The sequence below is a fragment of the Cryptotermes secundus genome, unplaced genomic scaffold, assembly GCF_002891405.2.
Source record: "Cryptotermes secundus unplaced genomic scaffold, Csec_1.0 scaffold318, whole genome shotgun sequence".
NCBI classification, from domain to species: domain Eukaryota; kingdom Metazoa; phylum Arthropoda; class Insecta; order Blattodea; family Kalotermitidae; genus Cryptotermes; species Cryptotermes secundus.
Window position 1 is genome coordinate 326695 of NW_019730108.1, and position 10366 is coordinate 337060.

At 38.2% G+C, this 10366-nt stretch overlaps 1 protein-coding gene across 6 annotated transcripts in view; it reads right to left on the reverse strand.

The window, feature by feature from the left end:
- The window catches only part of LOC111866049 (linear gramicidin synthase subunit D), a 44236-nt gene that overhangs the window by 6002 nt on the left and 27868 nt on the right, over positions 1 to 10366 (reverse strand). For all 6 annotated transcript variants that reach the window (XM_023854573.2, XM_023854572.2, XM_023854571.2 and 3 more), the window contains 5 exons: positions 7961 to 8113; positions 6767 to 6939; positions 4436 to 4644; positions 3772 to 4005; positions 1838 to 1996 (listed from right to left, as the gene is read on the reverse strand). In XM_023854573.2, coding sequence (XP_023710341.1) covers positions 1838 to 1996; positions 3772 to 4005; positions 4436 to 4644; positions 6767 to 6939; positions 7961 to 8113 — 928 coding nt within the window. The remainder of the gene's footprint in view (positions 1 to 1837; positions 1997 to 3771; positions 4006 to 4435; positions 4645 to 6766; positions 6940 to 7960; positions 8114 to 10366) is intronic.

Here is a 10366-nt window from a genome sequence, read left to right on the forward strand (position 1 = left end):
ACAGCATAAAATCGTTGTTATATTTTATGGTCATTTATTATCTTTTTCTTGTTCTATGACTGCTAATTACAAACTGGTAGTATTTTATGCTCAAGTAGTTTTGTGGTTGTACCTCTATTAATTAGCACACTTTTATAAAATGATTCATCTTTCCATGACTTCAGTGCAGTAATAGATGTGCTAATATGGTATTAAAATTTCATTTCATTTTATATAGTGGATAACTCTTTATGTACAAAGTTAGATAATTTGAATCGTTTTATCTGTTTATTAATTCAAAATATTATCTATATTTATAATTTTTTAAATTGTTACCTTGTAATATTTATATTTGCTTGTTAATCTTATATTTAATTTTGACAAAATCTTTTTATGACTGCATGTTCTTTGACTTCCTCTATATCCAACGGTTGCATCAGCCTGGATTAACAGAAATGAAACGAATGAATGAATGGGTACGATTATCTCAAGCTATGAAATGTGCTGTGCCATCGTTCAACCAATACTGTGGCATGCATAGATAAAATCTCTCAATCCAAAGGATGCCAGTATTTCATAATCTCAGGTTCATTCCTGAGCTAATATTTACAGTTTGGGAATGAGTTTCATGGCATTACAATCTTACCCATCCCAATCACATTAAGTGTGTTTAAAGTCCCAAAAACTTCTTATAGCCTAAAATCGATTGTAAAATGAGAATCTTCCTGTTTTTTTGTAGTAAACTGTCTTGGAATGTGTTTGTACTGTTTCTGCGCTAAATCTACGATTATATGGAAATCCAAGCCTCTGTCTAGACTGTGCTAGAAATCTTGGAAGCAGAAGAAGACTGGAAGGTTGACATTTTTGTGAATTTTGAGTGATTTTTTCATCATTCTGAAGTAAACTTTAAGGATTTTAAATTTACCGACATAAAACACTACAGAAATGGCAGTCTCTGCACAACTCTGGCTGGTGACACATAATGATCATGGGTCTGCTTTCTAATCTACTGGCTCCCCAGAAAATATCATCACAGAAACCTTACTGCCCCATAACGCATTCTCCGCCGATCCCATAACTTCACAGGTTGAAGTTTATCATGCACCAGTGCCAATCCCCATGCAACTATACATATAAATGCCGTTTCTCTCCTCCAGATGTCACTCAAGTACAGAAAGAATTTACTGTAGTTTGCTGAAGCTACTGTCAATTGCTTATCACTTGTTCCCTTTATACTGCCTACATCTTCAGAGTTTACCTAAAAGCCAGAGGGAGAATATACCTCTGAAATGTTCGAATTCACCTACAAACACAGATGACCACAAAAATATCTGGTAATCTGAGATCTGAGTTCCTCATGGCAACAGTGATGAAGACTGGTGAGTTGTGGAATGTGATAGGTGCAGTCTGATATACACCTAACATTTCAGAGGAACTTGCTGCCTCCATCTTCAGGGTAGCGACTAGAATATACAGTGTTATATCTGAGAACACAGTGACCTTCAGAGTCAAAGAAATTTGAAGTCAGACCTCATACAGTAACCCTCTATGGGGAGTCTACTCTATGCAACATCTACTGTTCTACCACTATAGCCTACAGCACAGTCAGCTTCTCTGTTGCGCGACAACTCAGAGAGAAGTCTCAAAGCAGGAACCCTTATACAGTGCAACTAAACAGAACTAAGCATCTGCACCACTGCCATATTTCTCTGACATTCTCAAGACACTGTTGAGTCTGACAGATGCACAGCGATACTTCCAATATTCAGGGTATTGGAAAATGTGTTGACAAAAACTACTGCAACACCTCCTCTTCTTAACTCTGTGATGTGGCATGAGGTAAAGATATGCAACCAACCTCCAGGTCAGTGGTCCTCTGAAACAGTTCTGTCTTAACATCTCCAGGTTGGATGCAGGTAATCTTGACCCCAAACTCTGCCACTTCCTGACGCATTGCCTGTGACAAGCCCTCCACAAAGAACTTTGTTCCGCAGTACACTGCCAGGCCAGGAAACCCCTGATGAATAAATGTTAAAACTTCTTAGCAATATAATATTCTTCAACTTGACGTTTTGACAGAAGTAACTGTGATAACAATCACAATAAGTGAAGTTTCAACAACAGAAACAGATAAAATTTCATTTACAAAAGAATGAAGGGGAAATTAGTTTCATGGAATCTAGATACTCTTCAGTTAAGAATATTTCACCTTCTTTTACCTTACATAAAATGAAAACATTACTTACAGTACATGCTGATTATCCAAATTGCCAATTAACTGAATCACCACAACCAGGAATGCATCTGCTAAACAAACATCATTGTTCGATACTTCCAAATAAAGTTTCTTTAGTTTTTATTATTATAATAGTACAGTACATTATAATAGTTATGGGGTAGCACAGTTGATATAGCGACTGGCTACGGGCTGGGCAACCAAGGGGTTGGAGTTGGAGTTCCGGTGAGGTCAAGAATTTTCACTTCTCCATGTCATCCAGACTGGATCTGGGCCCCACCCAGCCTCCTATACAATGGGAACAGGGGGCTCTTTCCCTGTGGGGAAAGCGGCCAGGGCATGAAGCTGACCACCCACCTCCAACTAGTGCTGAGGTCAAGAAAATGTGGATCTATATATCTACTCCTCCACACGTCTTCATGGAGTAGTGCTTCATTAGTTAAGCACAGGGACAACTTTATCATTTGCCTTTTACAGTACATTACAATGGTGGTTTTTTGTGAATAGGAATTTAATCCCATTATTCAAATTTTCGATTATCCAAACTGTCTTTGTCACTAATTCAGATAAGCAGCATTCTACTGAATTTATTTTTTTATGGTTTATTTTAAAATGTTGCCACTGAACAAGTTGACTCAAGCAGTAACGCTTCTGTCTTGTAACTGAGAAGTATCCAATTTCAATCTCAACTGGGACAAAAACAATGGTTTTCTTCAGGCCCTCCAGGTAAATACCAGTATTTAGACATGATTACTTCCTTCTCCATTTTTTCAGTTCATTTTTCACTGTCATCCAATCAACCAACACAATATACTTTGTGTTACTGATAAGAGTCATCAAATAAACAATAAAGTCACAACATTGCTGTGTGTCAGCAGCTCACACTACACAGCGTCAGATGACTGGATCATCAAAACACAAAGTGGCAGAAAGGAGCACTATTCTGATATGGGCAGGAGGGACTGAGGTTCATGAAAACCTCAGTCAGGACAGCCAGACTCTACATCAGAACTAAAAGTCTAAAGATTAAAGTACATAAAACTAGAATTTTACCTGTTATTTTGTATGGCTCTGAATTTTTAGTCTCTTATGACGAAGGAAGAACACAGACTGATAGTATATGAAAACAGGGTGCTGAGGGAAACAATGTGATAAGCAGGGATGGTAGCATATATTGTGTGTTACGTGAATCACTGTTAGCTCTCACCAAAGCTTAATGGATTTGCACACTCCTTCAATGAATACAAAGAAATAAATAACATAATACAATAAGTGTCACAAAAAGATGTAATGCATTGGTAATGTAGAGTCTAGAGAACAGGTTTTGGATACCATTACAGTCCTGGCCCCAGGAAGTGCAGCTCTCTTGGTACAGGAGCCACCAATCTTATCCTTGTGCACATAAATTGAAAACAGCTGATACATAAAAACCAAATATCAGTTTCAAACTACTGGATGCTAAATGAAAACCGAAGGCAATTGAAATCCATGACTGGTAATGAACTGCTCTACTTATCAAAAGGTTGCTCAGAGAAAGGTACTGGATACCTACATACCTTGCGGCCACCATCAGAACTGATGTTCACAATATGGCCTCGTCTTTGCTCCACCATCCTGCCTAGAATGGTCCCGACACAGTTGAGAACACCCTTCACATTCACGTCAACCATCATATGCCACTCCTCAACATGGACATTCTTCATCAACGTGTAGTACAGAACCCCAGCACTGTTCACCAGAATATCCACCGGTCCTAGCAGCGATTCTGCGAGCTTCACACCATCGTGCACCTGCATCAGATCACACTATGATGTCTTTATACAAGAAAAGGTAATGGGGAAGTTATGCCTGTGCTTAATTCAGCCTTACATCATCAAGACTTATGATGGAGTGGAGGTATAGCTCCATGCACTCTAACTTCAGCTGTATATGGTGAGTGGTGTGAATCATGCCTTGGGGAAAGGGTCTCCCATACTGATTCAATAGGAGGCTGTGTGATTCCCTAAGCCAGTCTGGATGCTGTAGAGAAGAGAAATATCTAACTCTTGCTGGGAGTCAAACCCAATTTTCTTGGCTATCCACCCTGTACCCGAGTCACTGTACTGATTGAGCTATCTCAGTACTAATCTTATGTTTATGCTTGCTGAATTTAACAATGCTTTCATGCAGTGCTGGACAACATGCCAACACGTGGTCACACAGTCTGAAATGTTGCTATACCTGCCGTTCATCACACACATCCATTGTAATAGCTACAGCTGTGCCACCCCGTCGTGCAATCTGGGCCTCCAGGTCCTTCAGTCTGTCTGTCCGACGTGCAGCTAGTGCCACTTTAGCTCCAGCTGCAGCCAGGTGCTCACCTATGGCTGCTCCAATGCCTGATGAGGCCCCAGTTACTAGTGCCACTTTTCCATGAAGCAAACAAGCAGCTGCAACGACAAGGAAGGCGTGAGCACAAAACTGGGGTACTGTAATGTACAGGAGAATGGGGAGGTTCCAGTCTTGTATCTCTACAGCTGTGGCCCCAGATACTGTCCTTGAATAATGGAATGGGTGAAGATTACTGCAATGGGGTGTGTGACATCTTGTAGTCCTGCCTACACCTACCAGACTACACTTCATCACCTCCCAGAAGACAGCAAACATGATGATCATTCAAGAGTTCTATTTTCTGGGGTACGATGCCATCTAGACTGGCTGAAAGCCATTAGATGTTTTGGAAGGACTAACTGCCTCCACCTTCAGGCTCAAACAGTAAGCCAAGCAAGAAACTAGCACAGAGCAGGCAGCAAAGCGAGAGAGAACGACACTTCTTTTATGTTCGTAAGATATTTTTAATCCATGTGTAATTCAGTCATTCTTTATTTTACCTGTACTTTTTACACTGAACTGTAACACTAGCTTCAGGCATATTTAAAGAAGCATATACAAATGAGTTAAAGTTGCAGTCGGTATCACTGTCTTTGAAAACACATTCTCATGAGTTAAAGCTGAAACTGAGTGATTGTTTCATCATTTGTCTCCATTTCAAGGGTATTAAGTTTGTTTCTGTACCAGTTTTATTAACTGTAATAAACTGGGCACCATGTTCTGATAGGCCTTAACTGTGGAAGATGTGGAAAATGAGCTTAACCTTGTACCCTCCACACAAGTATTGTCAACTGCTGTACTTGAATCGTTTGGAATTCATGTTGTAAAATTTATAATGGGTAACAGATTACATATCTGAGGACTGGATTTGGAAAGATTAACATTTGTAAGGAAACAAAACCACTTCCAGAGATAAGAATATACTATTACATTGTAGCATTCTGCTGCACACCACTTAGTATCAAATGCTGCTGGTTCCACCATCTCATGTGCAACATGTCTTTCTATAAAACTTATTAAAGGTTATTCGCTTTAAAAGTTTTTCACTACATGTTTCAACCAATATGGTCATCGTCAGGTATTTAAAATTATAGCAGAGGGAACTGCTGTGCTTCTGTTATCATGGCTTTGTTTATTAATCTTCTTTTAATATATGGTCCCCTCAAAGTGCATGTGTCACTTGGAATATACCTACATGCATATTACAACATTGTTAATGTCTATCTAAGTTATGAGCTCTGTGAAATTTAACCAGTCGTTCTGTCCCACCCACATTAACAAAGGTAGAAACATCTATACCAAAGTCAGGTATACATATTTTGCAAATATACTACTGTAATTTACATCCTTCATTGGCCTTGATGTCCATCAATTACAAAGATAAAGTTAAAGTTAGCACACTGAAGAATGTTTCAAATAAAAAACATATATCTTAATGAAAACCATTTTTTGTCTTTTTATGGAAAGCAGTTTTTAGAAACATGACAGAGACTCACATCTTACCCATAACAGACAATTATGAACAACACTTAATTTATCAAGTTTTAGTGTATATTTCAAATAACAGACTTCCTACTACTGTATGTCATGCCAAGCTTCTCACTTCTTCTCATGGACAATCCTAAAGCCGGTTACAAAATACAGCCTGTACTAGGCTCTGACATGTGACATTTAATCCGATAGAAGTTCACTCACATTTCAGAGGAATATACTGCTTCCACCTTCAAGGTCAAAGAGAAAGACAAGCAAGCTATGAATGAATATCTATTTTAATCAATCAAGCCATAGCTCATGTAGTTAGATACTGGTTTCTTGTCACAGAGCTTTGTATTCAACCATATGTGACTTCATGCAAGAGTTGTGATGGATCAAATGGCATTCAAGCAAATGTCTCTCCAAGTTTCCACTAATCAACCCCTCACTGTCGCTCTACACTCATCTATGACCACCCCCTCAGGCCTGAGATAGCCTGACCAGACAGCTCATTATCACACCCTTGGCTGGTGACAGAGTGAGGAAGTTAAATTATTTTTAGTTGCATCCACAGCACTATGATTCTCCCATCTGTGACTAGGTCTTCCAAGCAGTCTCATGCCTTGAGGTATTTAAATAACATTTTGAACGCTTTCCTTCTCAAATCCCAAGTGAAGTGTAAGGCATGGAACAGAAACACAAACTTACTGTTCTGTTGGCCCCTGGTGGGGTGTGGGATGAGGCCGATTGATGTCAGGTGACTGATGTATGTATGCATCAGTGCTGAGTCGACAGGAGGGTAAGTGAGGCCATGCATCTGAAGGGAGGCCTGCAGATTTGTCTGTGCAAATGTGGAGTACTTGCTGAGGGAGTCCGGGCCACTGCAATATGTCTTATGTGAACAGCAATGCCATTGTACAGGGCAGGTCAAAGTCATGCCCCATAGGGATGTGTACACACTAGTGGCCTGTTAGGCATAACTTGTACTCTTCACCAAGTATAAATAGAATGATAAAGTAAAGGAGGATGAGATGGGCAAGACATGTAGCATGCCTGGTGAAGATGATAAATGTATATAGGATTTGTGTGGGAAAGTCAGAAGGAAAGAGAGAACAAGGAAGACCTAGATGTTGGTGGGAGGATGGGATGGTATGGACTGGATTGATCTGGCTCAGGATAGAGATCAGGGGCAGACTCTTATGAATACAGTAATGAACCTTAGCGTTTCACAAAAAGTTGGGAAATTCCTGAGTGGCTACATGATTGGTGGCTTCTCAAGAAGGGCTCACTTCCGTGGAGTTAGTCAATCTCTTAGTCACCTAGTTAGTAAGTGTCCTGTTAGGGTTCTCACTGGTGCCAGTAAATGGCGGAGACACAGTTAATGCACCACACATGCAGCTGGTGTTTACAAACAAAAGGGAAAGTGCTTCAAACAGATGAGTTTCTCAAGAATTCAATAGCAATCATCCAAGAAGACTACCAATTGATTACAAAACCACATGTTTTAACACTTATTACGATCTGCCCTTATATTCACTAATATCCCTATGGGATATGACATCTGGGCCATGCTGATTCTAAGAAAACAGTTACACTAATGTTTGCAAGCTGCCAGAGAGAATATGGTTATTGTGTTCGATACTGTCCCTCATCTTGAGCTTCTCTCCTCTCACAGCATTATGGAAACTTGATCCATTTCTGCCATTGGGTGTGAGGGATGGAGGGAGGAAAGTTTCCTGCTCAGGAGGAGCAGGTCTCAATCAGCGTGTCCAGTTGTTATGACAACCTCTCTCTAACAAGCCTGCCTGATCATTCCAGGCAAATGGGGACCAGGAAGGTGAGTGGAAGCACACACTGAGGTGCAGGTCACCGAAAATGGAGAGGAGTTCTGTGACTACTTACATAACAAGAGCATCGAGAAGGTACAGCAGGTTGGCCAGGGTTGCTGAGTGCTCACTGGTGCTCCTGGCGGTCTCTTTCACTTTTTGGTACCAGTCAGCATACGGCACCAAGTCTAGTTGGTAACCCTGCGACCTCAACAGCTGCCACAAGTCACTGCCAACAAAAAACAACTTACTGTATAGAGGATTGTAGTCGGGCCTGGGAGGAACCCTCAAATTTTGATGTCAATCATAAACAAATTACAGCTTAAAGGGTAGGTCTCTTGGGTTATAATGATATTAAATCATCTGTTACACGTCAGTCTATTAAATTATACCATCAGAATATTTGTGGTCTGAGATATAAGGTGGATGAATTATTGAGTTCATTATACCCAGATTTTCCTCATATTATTTGTATTACCGAACATCACTTAAGACACAATGAACTGAACGCTATGGTGGTTGAAAATTATAAATTGGGTGCATCATATTGTAGAAGGGAGGCACTCAAAGGTGGAACATGTATATTTGTTCAAAATCATTTAAATTGTGTTGCTGTAAATTTGGAAACATATTGTTTGGATTTTGATGTCGAATTGTCCGCTCTGAAAATTCAGGTTGACTTATTAATTATTCTTATACTGGTAGTTTATAGAGCACCTTCTGGTAACTTTTTACACTTTATGCATAAAATGGATTCTGTATTAAAATTATTATACAATACTAAAGTAGAGCTTATTGTATGTGGTGATTTTAATATTGATTATCTTACTGATAACGACAGAAAACGTCAATTGAATTCTTTATTGAACTCATATAATCTTTTTAGTGTTATTGACTTTCCTACAAGAATTCAAAATTCATCCAAATCAGCCATTGATAATATTTTCATTGATTATTGGAGATTGGAGTCTTTTAAAGTATTCGCTATACCCAATGGTATATCGGATCATGATGCTCAATTCATCTTGATCCACGATATTGTGTTACCATCTCCTCATAAAGTGTGTTTAATAACTAGGAAAATAGACAAATGCTCACTTGATGATTTTAATTATAAACTTAGTTATGAGATGTGGAATGATGTATTTGAAGAAAAGGACGTCAATACTATGTTTAATTCTTTTCTAAATATATTTTTAAGATTTTTTAATTCTAGTTTTCCTAAGGCAAATGTTAAGCCCTATATTACGAAAAACAAAACATGGGTCTCATCTAGTATAAAAACCAAATGTAATGTTAAAAGGCACTTGTACATGATCAGTAGGAATAGCAGTGATCCTAATATAAAAAGTTATTACAAGGCATATTGCAAATCCTTGGCTCGTGATATTATAGCAACTAAACGTATTTATTATGATAAACGGATTATAAACTCTAATGATAGAGTCAAAAGTGCTTGGAATGTCGTTAAAACCTTGACTGGTAGGAAATCTCATTATGATATTTTGCCCATGTTTAACAATAATTTTAATAGATCTACGTCCAATTATAATAATATTTCTGAATCCTTCAATAGATATTTTCTATCTGTACCCGAATTAATTATCAATAATATTCAAAAGGATTGTAATCCAAATGAAAAAACAAATTTTTATGATTATTTAATTGATGTTTTTAATGTTACTTTTCCTAAAATTAATTTCAATCCTGCCACAGCTAAAGAAATAGCAAACATCATTAATAAATTGAAAATGACTAATTCGTATGGTTACGATGAGATCCCTATCAAAATTTTAAAAAACAGTGTAGATTACATTTTATCCCCATTAACCCATATTGTAAATAGATCCTTATCAACTGGTATTTTTCCAGATCGTCTTAAATTCTCAGAAATAAAACCCATATATAAAAAGGGTAACAGGAATTGTATTAGTAATTATAGACCAATATCATTATTGACCTCCTTCTCAAAAATATTTGAGAAGGTAATCTATAGTAGACTTAGTAATCATTTGGTCAATAATAACATATTAGTAAACGAACAATTTGGATTTAGGCCAAATTCATCAACCGATAAAGCTACCTTCAAATTACTGAATCAGATAATCCAAGCCCTTAATGATGGGCATAGTGTGGGAGGATTATTTTGCGATCTGGAAAAAGCTTTCGATTGTGTTAACCATGGGATATTGTTATCTAAATTGGAATTTTATGGTATATCTGGCCCACTTCACAAATTAATAGCATCTTATTTGAATGGTAGGTTTCAAAGAATAAGATTACAATCAAAACATTCTAGCTCAAGTACTTATTCCAACTGGGGTGAAATTTCTCATGGAGTCCCCCAGGGTTCCATTCTTGGGCCCTTGCTTTTTCTAGTTTATATCAATGATCTTCCGTTAATCCTAAATAAGGTTTCCACCCCTATTCTCTTTGCGGATGATACCAGTGTAATTATCAAGGAATTTGACCCGTTTACTCT